This window comes from Amblyomma maculatum, chromosome 2, assembly GCF_055883805.1.
Source record: "Amblyomma maculatum isolate TAMU_Amacu chromosome 2, ASM5588380v1, whole genome shotgun sequence".
NCBI lineage: Eukaryota > Metazoa > Arthropoda > Arachnida > Ixodida > Ixodidae > Amblyomma > Amblyomma maculatum.
This window is the reverse complement of record NC_139345.1, coordinates 220,120,147-220,139,726: the sequence shown is the minus strand read 5'-3', so window position 1 is coordinate 220,139,726 and position 19,580 is coordinate 220,120,147. Positions and strand designations below refer to the sequence as shown.

The following is a 19,580-nucleotide window of genomic DNA, read 5'->3' as shown; positions in this document are numbered from 1 at the left end:
CAAAGGACCAGAATAAAAAATTGGCAGTGGCTTATATCTGCTATGTCTGGATATACACAGCGCAAAGTTACGGTTATGCTTGGTGCTGAGTTTGCACTTTCACTGAGTTTTATCCTGTGTTAAGTGCACCGACGAGTCTTGGAATCCCTTTCTTCATCCTCTTCGTCCTCTCCCTCACTTTCCTCTGGCTGCTGTTGCTGTTGTTTAGCGGAGGCCGTAGCACCTCGTTGAGCTTCCTGGCGACTTCTTTTTGCTTGGCGTTCTTCTCATGCTCGCAAGATTCAGTGTTCCAGGCCTCTCTCGCGGCCGCTCTGGGAAAGAGTCTTGTCGTGATGGTACATCGCGTGCCTTTATCAAACACAACCAGCATTTCATTGAATGCATTAAAGTTCTCCGCCGTTCTATAATTCATCTACAGGAAAGGAAAGGCGCAGTATCTGTCACTCGCGGAATCCCGCTATCATTCTCACTGTAGACAAGGGGAACTGTGAAGAGCATTCCACGATCTGGTTTGTGGTGCAGTGTTAAAGCACTGGGCTGGGGATTCAAGGGATGGAGGTTCAATTCCCTGGTGGAAGACAAGGTTTATTCATTTATTTTTTAAGTATAAATTCAATGGTGATTAGGCATGGGACTTCCGGTTGGTCGCTTCGAATTTGCCGGCTCTCGCGCATGCGCATAACGGGTGGCCCAAACTCACGCGAAACTCGGCTCTGACCCGCGTAGTGTAGCTTTACGCTACAAAAATTCCCACTGTGGACAGGCGCCTTGCTTTTGCCTCCATTGGAACGGGGCAGCTAAGACCAGGCCTGCATCCTCATGTCCAGCAGTTGAGCTGTGGAGATACTGAGTCGCCACAGCAGGGAATCCAAATTGTTACCTAACTGATGAAGATTTCTTTTTTGATGCTGATTTGTTCATAATGAAATTTTTTTGGTGCTGACTTTTCTTTGTCACTTTTTCTTTTTAGAGATATTTGTGATCTTTGTATCTTTTTCTTCTGATCTTGACATGTACACTAAAAAAAAAATGAAAATGGTGATTTTTTTCATAGATGCTAATGCACAGACATGCTTTGTATTTTTTATTTATTTTATTTACCAAATACTGCAGGCCCTAACTGGGCCCTAGCAGGAGGGGCGAAAAGAATACAATGAAATGCAATAAAATATGAATTCATCAAAAGTAACATACTAAACACAAGTGACAAGCAAATTACGATAAGACATGTTCAACACTAACAAGAAAATATACACCAATATGAAACACGACTATGCTTAAAACGCCAGCAATTTATCAATAGATTCAATGGACAGTGTTACATCAGAAGGCAGCTTGTTCCATTCTTCAACAGTACGAGAGAAAAAAGAATACTTAAATGCATTAATTTTGGCTTGATACGGAGTTACAGATTGCGCATGATGATGTCTTGTTGGACGTGTTGTAAGGGGCGTAAGGTAAGGTTCAGGGCTCATAGCAAGTTTGTTGTTTTTTAGGAAAAATAGATACTTTAGTCTCTGAATTTTTCTTCGTATTTGCAATTGTGGGATGGAGTTCTCATTCATTAAAATGGAGGGAGAGTCAGATGTGCGGTACTTTGAAAACATGAAGCGTACGTCTTTCCGCTGGATAGCCTCCAATGCCACAATATTCTTCTTGGTGTATGGATCCCAGACTGTACAAGCATACTCTAGTTATGCTGCTGCCTTGTACTACGAGCTGTTTCTCAACAGCTTTTTCGTCTGGGGATCCCCAAGGACATGTTGGAAATAAATGATTATGATTTTTCATTATTTTCCTACACAGTAAAAATGTCCTTAAATCCCACTGGGAGACTTGCATGCTGATTGATGAGTAGTAGTAAGTGGTTTTATTGAATAAAATAAAATAATAATAAAGGAAAAGATTTTTGCCTGCCCCGGTATCTGCTGATCGAAATGAACTGAAGCACCTGAACTGGAGCGGCAGGTAGGAGAAATCAGAGGTGAGCAACAGAGAGAAAGGACAGTTTAGGATAAAAGGTAAAGGAGTATAATACAATAATGTACATTCCACACAGTATAAGTTTGTTTGAGGCCCGCCCCTGATTGACTTAGCACGCTGGAGCACACTGCGTTGCGGGCGAGCCTCCACAATGTGAATTACGTGAATAAAATAAAAATAAACACGCCAGCCGCACGCGTGCTGTGTCTCTGTCTTTAAGAAAAGGTGAAACACATGCGCATGGCACATTGCACTTGACGGTCCGGCAACGCACCCACCAGGAGCCCTCACCTGGGCCAGGGCCCCCCGGACGTCCAGCAGCTGGGTGTTGCGCTGGCTCAGCTCCTGGCGCAGCTCTGCCTGGTGGGACTCGCTCTCGCGCAGGAGGGACTCCAGCCGCACGGTGCTCTCCCGCGCCTGACGCTCCAGCTGCACCGCCTGGGCCTGCCACCCCAAGCCACTCTCAGAATACATCCACGATGTGCCAAAAGGGATTTTATCACATGTTGCGTCATCCAATGTTAATCGTGCGATACTATGTTTGTAACACATCTGATTAGATTACCCACACTTCAAAAACATACTTTAAGAGAGTTAACTGCTGATCTAGTTGGTTATCAGACATATTTACAGGGCATTCAATGCAACACAGACACATGCAAGAAAGAAGACATCACGGGCGCTTACTCCAACTGTTTATTCAGGTGAAGGCAGTTCACATAATATAGCCTTCTCGGCTAACACGCACACGTACAAGGTACCAAAAAAAAAGCATCGATCGTATCAAAGCAGGCGGGACAGAAATGTTCGCTCAGCCTCATAAAGGTAAACCGATGCGTCACTGATACAATTCGAACCTGCTTTTTTGGTATAAAAGGCTTCTAGATTTTCATGAGCAGTCTGATATCTATTTAGAAGGGTTGTTTTGTAGGCCAGTTGGTGATCCATACTTCAAGAAATGCTTCGCCGCAGCAGACAAGGACAAGGCGTAGAATACACACCACACACCGCCAACTAAAACTGATTTTATTTAAACCCGCGTCAACGAATATATGCCTTGCGCTCAACAACGACAAAAAAGATAAAATACAGTGAAGAGAGTACTGGGCACAAAATGATTAGCAAGCACGGCACGTGTGACAGAAGCAAACGTCGTCTGCACCATCAGCAGTGAGAAAGGCAGCAGCGACAGCATGAACATGCTTCTAACCAGGCATTTTTGCATACTGCAGTTGCTGCTTTCTGTCATCGATGACTGTGACAACAGCATGCTCTCGGAGACAAGGACACACCCCCTTCAAGACAGCTAGCGATGGACTGACCAGAACTACCGCCTGCCAGATTTACGCTACAATGCGCAGGATCGCTGGCGTAATAACCGACACCACGTGCCCTCAGCAACATCACATGACCTTCAAGATTTCCAGTATAAAAGGCCTCATCTGTACCATTTTGCCTTCAGTGGGAAAGGCACCGGTGACAGCGTGAACACGCTTCTAACCAGGCATTTTTGCATACTGCAGTTGCTGCTTTCTGTCATCGGTGACTGTGACAACCGCATGCTTTCAAAGACAAGGACACACCCTTTTCAAGATAGCTAGCGATGGAGTGACCAGATCTACCGCCTGCCAGACCTTCGCTACAACGCACAGGATCGCTGGCATAATAACCGCCACCACGTGCCCTCAGGAACATCACATGACCTTCAAGATTTCCAGTATAAAAGGCCTCATCTGTACCATTTTGCCTTCAGTGGGAAAGGCACCGGTGACAGCGTGAACACGCTTCTAACCAGGCATTTTTGCATACTGCAGTTGCTGCTTTCTGTCATCGGTGACTGTGACAACCGCATGCTTTCAAAGACAAGGACACACCCCCTTCAAGATAGCTAGCGATGGACTGACCAGATCTACCGCCTGCCAGACCTTCGCTACAACGCACAGGATCGCTGGCATAATAACCGCCACCACGCGCCCTCAGGAACATCACATGACCTTCAAGATTTCCAGTATAAAAGGCCTCATCTGTACCATTTTGCCTTCAGTGGGAAAGGCACCGGTGACAGCGTGAACACGCTTCTAACCAGGCATTTTTGCATACTGCAGTTGCTGCTTTCTGTCATCGGTGACTGTGACAACCGCATGCTTTCAAAGACAAGGACACACCCTTTTCAAGATAGCTAGCGATGGAGTGACCAGATCTACCGCCTGCCAGACCTTCGCTACAACGCACAGGATCGCTGGCATAATAACCGCCACCACGCGCCCTCAGGAACATCACATGACCTTCAAGATTTCCAGTATAAAAGACCTCATCTGTACCATTTTGCCTTCAGTGGGAAAGGCACCGGTGACAGCGTGAACACGCTTCTAACCAGGCATTTTTGCATACTGCAGTTGCTGCTTTCTGTCATCGGTGACTGTGACAACCGCATGCTTTCAAAGACAAGGACACACCCCCTTCAAGATAGCTAGCGATGGACTGACCAGATCTACCGCCTGCCAGACCTTCGCTACAACGCACAGGATCGCTGGCATAATAACCGCCACCACGCGCCCTCAGGAACATCACATGACCTTCAAGATTTCCAGTATAAAAGGCCTCATCTGTACCATTTTGCCTTCAGTGGGAAAGGCACCGGTGACAGCGTGAACACGCTTCTAACCAGGCATTTTTGCATACTGCAGTTGCTGCTTTCTGTCATCGGTGACTGTGACAACCGCATGCTTTCAAAGACAAGGACACACCCCCTTCAAGATAGCTAGCGATGGACTGACCAGATCTACCGCCTGCCAGACCTTCGCTACAACGCACAGGATCGCTGGCATAATAACCGCCACCACGCGCCCTCAGGAACATCACATGACCTTCAAGATTTCCAGTATAAAAGGCCTCATCTGTACCATTTTGCCTTCAGTGGGAAAGGCACCGGTGACAGCGTGAACACGCTTCTAACCAGGCATTTTTGCATACTGCAGTTGCTGCTTTCTGTCATCGGTGACTGTGACAACCGCATGCTTTCAAAGACAAGGACACACCCCCTTCAAGATAGCTAGCGATGGACTGACCAGATCTACCGCCTGCCAGACCTTCGCTACAACGCACAGGATCGCTGGCATAATAACCGCCACCACGCGCCCTCAGGAACATCACATGACCTTCAAGATTTCCAGTATAAAAGGCCTCATCTGTACCATTTTGCCTTCAGTGGGAAAGGCACCGGTGACAGCGTGAACACGCTTCTAACCAGGCATTTTTGCATACTGCAGTTGCTGCTTTCTGTCATCGGTGACTGTGACAACCGCATGCTTTCAAAGACAAGGACACACCCCCTTCAAGATAGCTAGCGATGGACTGACCAGATCTACCGCCTGCCAGACCTTCGCTACAACGCACAGGATCGCTGGCATAATAACCGCCACCACGCGCCCTCAGGAACATCACATGACCTTCAAGATTTCCAGTATAAAAGGCCTCATCTGTACCATTTTGCCTTCAGTGGGAAAGGCACCGGTGACAGCGTGAACACGCTTCTAACCAGGCATTTTTGCATACTGCAGTTGCTGCTTTCTGTCATCGGTGACTGTGACAACCGCATGATTTCAAAGACAAGGACACACCCTCTTCAAGATAGCTAGCGATGGACTGACCAGATCTACCGCCTGCCAGACCTTCTCTACAACGCACAGGATTGCTGGCATAATAACCGCCACCACGCGCCCTCAGGAACATCACATGACCTTCAAAATTTCCAGTATAAAAGGCCTCATCTGTACCATTTTGCCTTCAGTGGGAAAGGCACCGGTGACAGCGTGAACACGCTTCTAACCAGGCATTTTTGCATACTGCAGTTGCTGCTTTCTGTCATCGGTGACTGTGACAACCGCATGATTTCAAAGACAAGGACACACCCCCTTCAAGATAGCTAGCGATGGACTGACCAGATCTACCGCCTGCCAGACCTTCGCTACAACGCACAGGATCGCTGGCATAATAACCGCCACCACGCGCCCTCAGGAACATCACATGACCTTCAAGATTTCCAGTATAAAAGGCCTCATCTGTACCATTTTGCCTTCAGTGGGAAAGGCACCGGTGACAGCGTGAACACGCTTCTAACCAGGCATTTTTGCATACTGCAGTTGCTGCTTTCTGTCATCGGTGACTGTGACAACGCATGCTTTCAAAGACAAGGACACACCCCCTTCAAGATAGCTAGCGATGGACTGACCAGATCTACCGCCTGCCAGACCTTCGCTACAACGCACAGGATCGCTGGCATAATAACCGCCACCACGCGCCCTCAGGAACATCACATGACCTTCAAGATTTCCAGTATAAAAGGCCTCATCTGTACCATTTTGCCTTCAGTGGGAAAGGCACCGGTGACAGCGTGAACACGCTTCTAACCAGGCATTTTTGCATACTGAAGTTGCTGCTTTCTGTCATCGGTGACTGTGACAACCGCATGATTTCAAAGACAAGGACACACCCCCTTCAAGATAGCTAGCGATGGACTGACCAGATCTACCGCCTGCCAGACCTTCGCTACAACGCACAGGATCGCTGGCATAATAACCGCCACCACGCGCCCTCAGGAACATCACATGACCTTCAAGATTTCCAGTATAAAAGGCCTCATCTGTACCATTTTGCCTTCAGTGGGAAAGGCACCGGTGACAGCGTGAACACGCTTCTAACCAGGCATTTTTGCATACTGCAGTTGCTGCTTTCTGTCATCGGTGACTGTGACAACGCATGCTTTCAAAGACAAGGACACACCCCCTTCAAGATAGCTAGCGATGGACTGACCAGATCTACCGCCTGCCAGACCTTCGCTACAACGCACAGGATCGCTGGCATAATAACCGCCACCACGCGCCCTCAGGAACATCACATGACCTTCAAGATTTCCAGTATAAAAGGCCTCATCTGTACCATTTTGCCTTCAGTGGGAAAGGCACCGGTGACAGCGTGAACACGCTTCTAACCAGGCATTTTTGCATACTGCAGTTGCTGCTTTCTGTCATCGGTGACTGTGACAACCGCATGATTTCAAAGACAAGGACACACCCCCTTCAAGATAGCTAGCGATGGATTGACCAGATCTACCGCCTGCCAGACCTTCGCTACAACGCACAGGATCGCTGGCATAATAACCGCCACCACGCGCCCTCAGGAACATCACATGACCTTCAAGATTTCCAGTATAAAAGGCCTCATCTGTACCATTTTGCCTTCAGTGGGAAAGGCACCGGTGACAGCGTGAACACGCTTCTAACCAGGCATTTTTGCATACTGCAGTTGCTGCTTTCTGTCATCGGTGACTGTGACAACCGCATGATTTCAAAGACAAGGACACACCCCCTTCAAGATAGCTAGCGATGGACTGACCAGATCTACCGCCTGCCAGACCTTCGCTACAACGCACAGGATCGCTGGCATAATAACCGCCACCACGCGCCCTCAGGAACATCACATGACCTTCAAGATTTCCAGTATAAAAGGCCTCATCTGTACCATTTTGCCTTCAGTGGGAAAGGCACCGGTGACAGCGTGAACACGCTTCTAACCAGGCATTTTTGCATACTGCAGTTGCTGCTTTCTGTCATCGGTGACTGTGACAACGCATGCTTTCAAAGACAAGGACACACCCCCTTCAAGATAGCTAGCGATGGACTGACCAGATCTACCGCCTGCCAGACCTTCGCTACAACGCACAGGATCGCTGGCATAATAACCGCCACCACGCGCCCTCAGGAACATCACATGACCTTCAAGATTTCCAGTATAAAAGGCCTCATCTGTACCATTTTGCCTTCAGTGGGAAAGGCACCGGTGACAGCGTGAACACGCTTCTAACCAGGCATTTTTGCATACTGCAGTTGCTGCTTTCTGTCATCGGTGACTGTGACAACCGCATGATTTCAAAGACAAGGACACACCCCCTTCAAGATAGCTAGCGATGGACTGACCAGATCTACCGCCTGCCAGACCTTCGCTACAACGCACAGGATCGCTGGCATAATAACCGCCACCACGCGCCCTCAGGAACATCACATGACCTTCAAGATTTCCAGTATAAAAGGCCTCATCTGTACCATTTTGCCTTCAGTGGGAAAGGCACCGGTGACAGCGTGAACACGCTTCTAACCAGGCATTTTTGCATACTGCAGTTGCTGCTTTCTGTCATCGGTGACTGTGACAACGCATGCTTTCAAAGACAAGGACACACCCCCTTCAAGATAGCTAGCGATGGACTGACCAGATCTACCGCCTGCCAGACCTTCGCTACAACGCACAGGATCGCTGGCATAATAACCGCCACCACGCGCCCTCAGGAACATCACATGACCTTCAAGATTTCCAGTATAAAAGGCCTCATCTGTACCATTTTGCCTTCAGTGGGAAAGGCACCGGTGACAGCGTGAACACGCTTCTAACCAGGCATTTTTGCATACTGCAGTTGCTGCTTTCTGTCATCGGTGACTGTGACAATCGCATGATTTCAAAGACAAGGACACACCCCCTTCAAGATAGCTAGCGATGGACTGACCAGATCTACCGCCTGCCAGACCTTCGCTACAACGCACAGGATCGCTGGCATAATAACCGCCACCACGCGCCCTCAGGAACATCACATGACCTTCAAGATTTCCAGTATAAAAGGCCAAGGGAAGAAAAGCGTACCAGGGGGCGACAAAAAATTAGGCGGGCGGATGAGGTTAAGAAGTTCACAGGGGTCAAGTGGATGCAGCTCGCACAGGACCGGGTTAATTGGAGGAATATGGGAGAGGCCTTCGCCCTGCAGTGGGTATAGTCAGGCAGATGACGACGATGATGATGATCTGTACCGTTTCGCCTTCAGTGGGAAAGGCAGCGGCGACAGCGTGAACATGCTTCTAACCAGGCATTTTTGCATACTGCAGGTAAGGCTCGAGTTTCCTTGCTATAGAAGTGATTATTGATTTTTGCTGCTGCTGCCTTTCCCACAAAGCACGTGTGAACTAGTCCTGTCAGCGAAGGCGTTCTTCGCCAAATTGTTGTTATTATCGGGCGACATTGAACAAAACTTCGGTCCTGGCGCCAAACCGGCTACTATCCTTCACAATCTGCAAGAGGGTCAGGCAGCAATTCTTAAACAGACTAAGTGACATTGTGGAAAGACAAACTAAGCTGGTAAATCTAGTGAGTGATTTCAGAATATGCATAGAATCGCTAGAGTCAAAGATGGCCGTTCTTGAAAGTAAAGAACGTGATACTGCAACAGCACAAGAGGAATTCAAAGTCATTCTGAAAAAGTCGATGTGACAGCAAAAAAAAGTAGACTACTTAGAAAATAATAGTAGAAGAATGAATTTATTTTCCACAGCTTTGAAGATGCTGAGCCACGTGACAGCTGGGAATCTTCTGAGAACCTTGTTAGGGTGCTTTGTCAGGACACGTTAAAGGTCACTGAAGCTGAAATTCTTGCAGACTTGCCGAACTTCAATCTGTTCCATAAAGCTTGTGCATCCTCAAGAGGTGGAGGTGTGCGCGTTGCCGTTAGCAAGCAGCTGCAGTGCACAAATATTGATATTTCGTCAGATCTCGAGATGCTGTGGTTAATTTGTCGTACTGTGCCCCATACCATCCTTCTAGGTGTTTGTTACAGACCATCAAACAACTGTCATTTTCCCGGAAACTTAATGAGGCCATCAGCCAATTAACCACCAAGCCCCCCAATGCCCATATAGCTCTCTTTGGAGACTTCAATTTTCCAGAAATTGACTGGCAAACGCAGGCAGCAGTCGGCAAAAGGGACGCGGTTGATTTCATCGACATGTGCTTGAATTTCAACTTAACACAACTGGTGTCAGAATCTACCCGGATTGCAGCAGGATGTGTGAGCACAATAGATTTAATCCTAACAACCTATCCAGATCCCCTCTCTTCAATAACGTACCTTCGCGAGATAAGTGACCATAAAGTTATCCACGCCATTTTCGAATTTCACCCAACACCGCGTCACACTTACAGTAAAACCATTCGTCTATACGATAAAAGTAACTATGAAGCCATCCATCATGAACTGACCCAATATCGCACAACGTTTGAAGTGTCCTTTCATAACCAGTCAATCGAAAACAATTGGATTCTCTTTAAAAACAAGATGAACGAACTGAGGCCAGATCCTGCGATGGTTCCATTCGGGAACTAGTTCCTTTCGCCGCTCCTAATTGGTTGCTGCGTCACGTCCGGCGTGACCCCCAAAACTTTCGAAGGCGACTCCGCGTTTTTCACCTACGTCACGGGGCGGGGCCACCGCTCCGAAAGGAACCGTTTTGCCGGCCGGCGCAGGAACCACGACAAGTTTGTTCGCTTCGAGAGGGAACCACTCTGCGCTCACTGTGGCGCCTCATGGCCATAGTTGAGCGACGGCGTGCGCCGCAGCTGCTTGAGTACGGCCGTGGTAGTTTTTTCTTTTTTTTTTGGGCAGCGCTTTGCGGTTTTAGTAAACTGACGCAGTTAAAAAAAAAAAAAGAGACTACGCTTTCTACATGTCTGAGGAGGCTTTGCGGCAACACTGCCTAAGACTGTGTGCCGGTCGCGAAGGGAAGTGGGGACGTAGGGGTATGCCGGGCTGCCGTCAGAAGCCAAGGTGCTCTACGCGCTTCGATCGCTACTTTGCGATCAAGAGCTCTTGGTCAACAGCAGTGCGACCATTTGAATCCGGCAGTCATAGAGACAAATAATTCACGTCCGTAAGTGTGCAGGATGGGTTTTTGTCCCCTTCTACACCAGCGGAAGGGGAGCAGACGGTGGCTGACTTGGTCGAGTGCAGTCGGATTCCCTGTGTCATCGGTTGCGTCCTATTCACGGAAAGTTTGCGCACACTCACGACGCTTGAGCAGCCAATAAGGCTACGGACGCTGCTCCGCTACATAGGCAGGCGCGGACGCGCAGGCACTGTGCCGGTATCAAGCAGCTCATTCATACTCGCAACGGCGGCAGCAACTCCTCGATCATAGAACTAGCGTGATTTGGACTGCATACTACGGGCGTTGTAGACCTCGTTCTTAGGATATTTGCCATTCTGTACGAAAGAGAACTTACAAAAACTTCACAGCGAACGAGGAAGCAGACGACGACGCCGCGTGTGCGACACCATCTAGCGGCGAAAAAGGTACTCACGAGTCAAGAAAATTGCTCGGCAGTTGTTAACAGGAAGTTTCCAAGAATATTTCAGTCTATAATTCACTAGTTTGCATTACTATGTAATTATTGGATTTATTTCAAGCTTAACGCCACTTCGGTACAAGTATTTGGCACCAGAAAAAGCCATATGCTCGTGGTGGACACGCCTACGATCTGACGCCATCGCTGATTGACCACTGTCTTTCCCGTCCTCCCCGCGAGGTGGCGCCCGCTGTCATCGTGAAAGAGAACAGCTCCAGAAAGGAACCTCCACTGGATACAGCCCCTGGCTAACAGACACAATCCAAAAATATGTTTCCAAGCAAACCAACAAAAGCCATGGTATAATAGGACATTAAAAAAACTTGACAACAAGAAAAAATGCCTTTTCTGCGCTGCAAAACAGAAAAACGATGCTTGCGCCTGGGAAAAATACTATACAGCAGAACGCACATATCTAACTGCTGTCCGAAATGTTAAACATTCCTTTTTTCATGCTGATCTTCCAAAAATTCTGATTGAGAATCCTAGAAAATTCTGGCAGATAGTAAACGATCAGCACCCTAAACGTAGCATCACTCTTACTAAAGAATCTGGAGAAGAAGCCAATGACAGTCATCATCATAATCATTATCGTCAGCCTGACTATACCCACTGCAGGGCGAAGGCCTCTCCCATATTTCTCCACTTAACCCGGCTCTGTGCTAGCTGCATCCACTTGACCCCTGCGAACTTCTTAACCTCATCCGCCAACCTAACTTTCTGCCGCCCCCTGCTACGCTTTCCTTCCCTTAGAATCCAGTTTGTTACCCTAAGTGACCATCAGTTATCCCCTCTTCGCACTACATGTCCTGCCTATGCCCATTTCTTCTTCTTAATTTCCACTAGAATATCGGTAACTTGAGTTATTTCTCTGACCCAATCTGCACGCTTCCTATCTCTTAATGCTACCCCTACCATTTTTCGTTCCATAGCCCTCTGTGTTGTCCTCAACTTAAGTAGAACCCTCTTTGTTAGCCTCCACGTTTCCACCCAATAGGTAAGTACAGTTAAGATGCAACTGTTGTATACTTTCCTCTTGAGTGATACCAGTAAGCTGCTAGTCATAATCTGCGAGTGTTTGCCAAATGCACTCCATCCCAATCTTATTCTTCTTGTTATTTCCTTTTCATGGTCCGGATCTGCGGTTACTACCTGTTCTAAGTAGACATATTCGCCTACTACTTCCAGTACTTCGCTACCTAATGTAAACTGCTGTTCCTTCCCGAGGCTGTTGATCATTACCTTAGTCTTCTGCATATTGATTTTCAAGCCTACCTTTCTACTTTTCCTGTCTAGGTCATCAATCATTATTTGCAGTTCATCCCCCCGAGTTTAACACCTTTCTTTATGGGAATTTTGTTACTTTCTTTATGCAGAACTATGGTTGCTGTGCAGCCCCAGTCGAACCCGGATATATCGAATTAGAAGGGAATCGCGAAATAGTTCGATATATCGATAATTCAATATACAGAAATCTGCTTGTGACGGCACTTACGATGCGAAAAAACGATACCGTATTTGTCGCGTAATCAACCCACTCGCATAATGAACCCACCCTCCACTTTTGCACCCGAGAATTTGAAAAAAAAAAAGAAAATGCGTTAAGGCTAGCTCGCTCATATGCAAGCGACAAGCGGCAGCGACAGAGCAAAAATTTTCAAACTTGTTGGAACTGCGTCCCTCTCGCCGCTCGAGCCACCGCGGCAGCTCAAAACAAGGTTTCTGTGTCGCCGCGGCGGCAGGAAAGGCAGGAAATCGCGAGCATTTTCGCTTGCATGTCGATGGCGCGCGTTAGTCCGTTTCGGTCGTCTCATCCACAGCTCATTGGCAGCGTGCTAAGATGCTGCGCAGCGATAATGTCAGGGCGAGTTTATCTTTCTTTTTATAGCTCCTGCGGTGGCGGCGAGCGAACTTGGCAGAGTGCCCGCGATGGCTTGATTGCACAAGCCTGGTTCGATTTATCACGCCGCGCTTGGGGCGGGCGTCATGATCGCAGCAGCTGACCGCGTGCTTTCGCTGATTCATACATGCAAGGATAAACGATAAAAAAAAAAAATAAAGTAACCATTCCGGCAAAAAAAAAAAAAAAGAAAAAGAAAAAAATCCCTGCCGCATTTTAACGTCCCCAGCCGCCATTTCTTATGCTACGCCGCGCGCACACCCTAACGATAGAAAAGGATGACTCTCGAGGAAAAAAAAAAAACAAACAAAAAAAAAAACAGAGAGCTGGCGCTTTTAACATCCGCAGGCGCCATAGCCACGTCCGCCGCCGCACGCAGAGGGTTCGCAACACACGCTGGAGAAAGCGTGTGTTGCGTCTGTCTGAAAACGGGCTGAGCTGGCTTGGCGCATACGTTGTGCGTACTGAAGGAGAGAGATAGCTCAGCAAAAGAATGGGCACACTCACGCACATGGCTTGCAAACGTCATGTGTTGGCGCGCGGGAAACGACAACTGCAGATGCGCGCGCCTTTGGGGAATGGGTGCGGTGCTACCCAGACCAGCTGTCGCCGAACTGTCCCCTCTCATTCCTTCCGCGCGTGGCTTGAAAACGTCACGCGGCAAACGGCCAAGGGTGCTGCGATCGTCTTTGGGGAAGGCACACTCTCCAGTGCGTGGTGCGGAGTTCGATATATCGAACGACCGGTGAAATTGAGTTCGATATATGACCCGGCTTTCCTATACTTTTACATGGGATTTTCAAGGGGATATTTCGTGAGTTCGATATAACCAAAATTCGATATATCCGGGTTCGATATAACCGGGTTCGACTGTATATCTTCCAGCACTTTCACGTACGGCTCGTTTACTCCCTGATTTTGCAATGCCTGCATCACTACCGAGGTTTTAACTGAGTCAAGTGCTTTTTTGTAATCAATAAATGCTATGTATAAGGGTTGGTTATATTCCGAGCATTTTTCCATCACCTGATTGATGGTATGCATATGATCGATAGTAGAGTACCATTTCCGAAACCCTGCTTGATCCTTTGCTTGATTGCAGTCTAAGGTTGTCCTGATTCAATTAGCGATTACCTTAGTAAATACCTTATACGTAACAGATAGTGAGCTGATTGGTCTGTACTTTTTAAGGTCCTTAGAGCCCGCTTTCTTATGAATGAGGATAATGTTTGCATTCTTCCATGGTTCCGGTACCGTCGATGACACCAGGCACTGCGTATACAGGGTGGCCAGTTTTTCTAGTGCGATATCCCCCCCGTCCTTCAGCAAATCTGTAGTTATCTGATCCTCTCCAGCTGATGTCCCCCTTTTCATAGTTTCTAATGCTTTCTTGACCTCGTCCTTCGTCACTGGTGGAACGTCTGACTGTTTTTCCCTACCGCCAATCTTGTTACGGTCCTGACTACTTTGGCTACTGTAGAGATCTGTAAAGAACTGCTCGGCTACTTTGACTAACTTGTCCATACTCGTGATGACGTTGCCCGCCTTGTCCCTTATCGCATACATCTGGTTTTTGTCTATGCCCAATTTCTTCTTTACCGCTTTAAGGCTTCCCCCGTTCTTTACAGCATGCTCAATTTTCTCCATGTTACACTTCCTTATATCGGCCACCTTGCGGTTATTGATTAGGTTTGATATCTCGGCTATTTCGATCTCGTCTGTTGGATTAGAAGCTTTCATACTCTGGCGTTTCTTAATCAAATCTTTCGTCTCTTTAGACAGCTTAATGGTATCCTCTCCTCTCTTATCCTACCGCCTACTTCTACCGCGCACTCAGTAATGATATTTCTGAAATTATTGTTCATTGCTTCTAAGGTAATGTCGCCATCCTCGTTTAGAGCTGAATATCTATTCTGTAGAGAGATCCTGAACTATTCTGCCCTCCCCCTCACCGCTAATTCGTTGATGGGTTTCTTTCTTACTAATCTATTGCAATCCTTCTTCATATTTAGGCTAATTCATCTATATTACCTGCTATACACTTATTGACAAGGAAACCTACTCCTAGTTGTCGCCTCTCTGGTAAACCTTGATAACACAGTACGTGCCCATCCTTCAGTACAGTATATGCCTCATTCGGCTTCCTAACCTCACTAAGCCCTATGACATCCCATTTCATACCCTCTAGTTCCTCTAACAGCACTGCTAAACTAGCTTCACTAGCTAGGGTTCTAGCGTTAAAAGTTGCCAGGGTCAGTTTCCAATTTCGGCCTGTCCAGCAGAACATGTACTTAATCCAGACGAACACGCACACAATTTTTTTTTTTTTTAGAATATGAGTACATGTCATATTTTGAAATGAATTCAAGTGCACAAGAACATGCACACAGGAGAGGAAATACACAGGACAGGCACTAACTTCATCTGATCTATTAGCAGGTAAGAGCAAAATATATACAAAAAAGGAGACATGCGCAATAAAGATACTCATCGTCAATTCACAACGCGTGCTCAAGATACCTGTACTGATTAACAGACGTGTCACTCACACAGTCATGCCCCTCTTCCTGATGTGAAAGGCTTCTAATAATTCACTTATCACCGCCTCTGCCAAGTATCTCCTCCAGCCGCGGCTCGCATGCTCTGCAGTCGACACAATGCTCTGCCAAATGTGTCCCTCCACCCCTTAACGCCCGTGTGCGTGTTCTTATGCGCTTGAATTCATTTCAAAATAAGCTATGCACCATCTATAGCCTAAACGGAAGTGTCCTGCCTTTTTCTACTTCCTCTCCCTGCAGGAAAGGCTAGCCTTCATTTGCTGAGGGAGTTTTGTGAAACTGCATAGCTATACTTGCATTCATCAAAACACCTTGCCTCTACTTTTACAATCCCCCGCTTTGCAGCTGCTGGTACACCTCACTTCAGTTAGCGATGCCATGGGGTGAGACTGCTTGCGTCCAGGCGATCGCTCAATAGTCTGTCAGATTGTAACTCTCGCTTCATCCATGGTGCAGCGCTCTTTTGTACAACACATTTTGTCCTCTGTACTGTTCCTTCGTGTGCCTGTTTCCTACTGTGTTAACCGACCAGCTCTGCCGAACTGTGCGCTTTGTGGTAGCCCTCTGGCTGACCGTCGTCGTCGCTCTTGTATACATCATACACCGGGTGTTTGAGCGATCATTTCTGGAGTTGGTGGGTTCCAAGTTCTCTTCCCTGGCGGGTAAAAATCCTCTAATTATGCATATAACAAAACCACCAATTTAATTTTTAATTTTTGCAGTTGGTTGGTTAGTCCTAAAGATGAGTTTAATGTCTGGAATGACACGATGCCACATCAATTTTTGAAACCAAGAAAAAATTTCTAGTGACGCTTTTCTTCCACAAGCAACCGAAACTGAGCGCACAAGGAGCGCCAGAAGTATGGTCTGCTGGTGACGTGTCGCAATGAAAGCCCGATTCAAAACGCGTGAGCTAATTTCCCTGGCTAGACTATGGCCGGCGTATCGTTCCCTTTGTCGCTCGGAGTAAGAAAGATCGTCAGATTTTGGAAACACTGATAAGCGCTCTGCCTGTCCGGAAGGAGCTTTTTATCTTCGTCGCTGCCTTTGGGAAAGAAATAACGCCACGCTCCTGTGGCATCGCGTAGATATTGCTGTTTAACGTTAAAGGGCGTATTAACATGCATCCCATTACTTCTGTCTATTTCTTTTATGCGGCATCGGCTTGACAGCTAAAATAAACGAGAATGATTTCCTAGCTGAAAAGCACTATTTTAACGATACCTGTGCTGTATGACGCATGTCTCCTTGACCGCAGATGTTTGGCACTTTCTAGTTGTGTAACAAGCAGGAATAAAATGCATATTTTAGTGCCCCAGCTGGTCGCAGCCGCACTATTGAATTCACATGACGTGTACAAACTCCTTGGCGATACTTTGAGGTTTGTTCGCTCCATCTAAACCCCAGAGGAAGGGGGCGACCAAGGAGGTCACGGTGTTGTTCCATTGATTGGGAAAAGTGCTTTGCAGGAATTGCAGGGCCGAAGAAAAAGGGACACCGTCATGCTGAACACCACCGGTGGTAGCGCTGAGGCAAATTCGGAGCCAACGCAGTGTGTGCCTTTTCACATTAAGGCGTCCGTCAATGAAGTATGGACCGACAATAGAGCCGTCATAATAACATTTACTGACCTTGGTGCTTAAGCTGACAATGTGGGTTCTTGTCGCACCAATAAAGGACACGCATTGTGCAAATTGACGTCTATTCAAATCACTTTGTGCAGAAATTCAGGCTTTTAATCACATTTAATTAGGCCAGTTGCGAAATCAAGCCGTTTATAAGGGGAGGAAAGCGTGGTCCGTCCCAGCTCCTCAGCCTTGGAGGCCAAGCTTCTTTTCTCTCGATCCATCTTTTCAGTCTCGTCAATCCATTTGAATGGTGCATGCGTGTCTTTCACCAGCCGCTTTGTCGTGTTGTAATTTCATCATGTCAGTTCAACGACAGTTTGACGTTCGAAACCGTGACCTCTGAGCCACTTTGGACGGCGCTCCTTATACGCCGTTTCCTCTCAATACAACTCGGATCGACACACAGCCTTTGGAGAAAGTGGAGGCACCCTTTCGTCCGCACTGTGATGTATTTTATGTACGCTGCGTTTATGTCACCCCATTTTAGAACACAGTTCGAGTGCAAATTTCGAGTGAAAGACGTGCAAAAGTTCAGTAGTGTATTTGCGCACTTCCTTATCGCTTTATCAGTGCAGCGCATTTACGACGAGAGGAGACACAGTGCTGTCTCTCCTCTCGTCGTAAATGCGCTGCACCGATAGTGTATAACCAACATGCCCAAGCGTCTTCCTTATCGCTTCGGTGAACAGTAGCTTTATAAATCAGGTAAAAAAGATACTCCACTAAATTATCGTCAAATCTCATTAACCAGCGTGCCATGCAAAATCATAGAACACGTCATCTACTCTCAAATCATGAATAGCTTCCTTCATCCTCCAACACACGGGTTCTGCAAATGTTTGTCATGCGAAACGCAATTAGCCATCTTCCTTCATGACTTGCATACTAATCTCGACCAGTTCACAAACTGACGCTATCTTTCTAGACTTTGTAAAAGCATTTGACAAGGTACCCGACAAGTGTTTACTACTAAAACCATCCTCTCTGAATCTCCATCCTAATGTTTTATCATGGATCCAAGAATTCCTCGCTAATTGCTCCCAATTCGTCCTCGTTAATGACAGTAGTTCCCCTCCTCTCCCAGTTACTGCAGGTGTCCCCCAGGACTCTGTACTAGCTCCCCTATTGTCCTTAATCTAAATAAACGACTTACCATCGACACTGGCTTCTAATATTCGACTGTTTGCTGACGACTGCATCATTTATTGTACAATTATTAGCATGTCTGATCAAGCCCTGCTCCAAAATGATCTTAACAGCATGCATGCATGCATGGTGTGATGACTGGTGAAAGTCCCTTAATCCCGGTAAATGCAAACTCTTGTCTTTTCATCGCCATCATCATCATCATCATCATCAGCCTGATTATACCCACTGCAGGGCGAAGGCCTCTCCCATATTTCTCCACTTAACCCGGTTCTGTGCTAGCTGCATCCACGTGACCCCTGCGAACTTCTTAATCACATCCGCCCACCTAACTTTCTGCCGCCCCCTGCTACGCTTTCCTTCCCTTGGAATCCAGTTTGTTACCCTCAGCGACCATCGGTTATCCTCTCTTCGCACTACATGTCCTGCCCATGTCCATTTCTTCTTCTTAATTTCCACTAGAATGTCGGTAACTTGAGTTATTTCTCTGACCCACTCTGCACGCTTTCTATCTCTTAATGTTAACCCTACCATTTTTCGTTCCATAGCCCTCTGGGTTGTCCTCAATTTAAGTAGAACTCTCTTGGTTAGCCTCCACGTTTCAGCCCCATAGGTGAGTACAGGCAAGATGCAACTGTTGTATACTTTCCTCTTGTGCGATACCGGTAAGCTGCTAGTCATAACCTGTGAGTGCTTGCCAAATGCACTCCATCCCAATCTTATACTTCTTGTTATTTCCTTTTCATGGTCCGGATCTGCGGTTACTACCTGTCCTAAGTAGACATATTCGCCTACTACTTCCAGTATTTCGCTACCTAATGTAAACTGCTGTTCCTTCCCGAGGCTGTTGAACATTACCTTAGTCTTCTGCATATTGATTTTCAAGCCTACCTTTCTACTTTTTCTGTCTAGGTCATCAATCATTATTTGCAGTTCATCCCCCGAGTTGCTTAGCAAGGCAATGTCATCAGCAAATCGCAGATTACTGAGGTATTCTCCATCTACAGCACTTTCACGTACGGCTCTTCTAGCCCCCGATTTCGCAATGCCTGCATCACCGCCGAGGTTTCAACTGAGTCAAATGCTTTTTCGTAATCAATGAATGCTATGTATAAGGGCTGGTTATATTCCAAGCATTTTTCTATC

At 47.1% G+C, this 19,580-nt stretch overlaps 1 protein-coding gene across 8 annotated transcripts in view; it reads right to left on the bottom strand.

The window, feature by feature from the left end:
* The window catches only part of LOC146201321 (uncharacterized), a 464,239-nt gene that overhangs the window by 205,231 nt on the left and 239,428 nt on the right, over nucleotides 1–19,580 (bottom strand). For all 8 annotated transcript variants that reach the window (XR_014705310.1, XR_014705311.1, XM_084595762.1 and 5 more), the window contains one exon: nucleotides 2,275–2,427. Coding sequence is in view for 6 of the 8 variants with exons in the window: in XM_084595762.1 (XP_084451888.1) it covers nucleotides 2,275–2,427 (153 nt within the window). In the remaining 2 variants the exon portion in view is untranslated. The remainder of the gene's footprint in view (nucleotides 1–2,274; nucleotides 2,428–19,580) is intronic.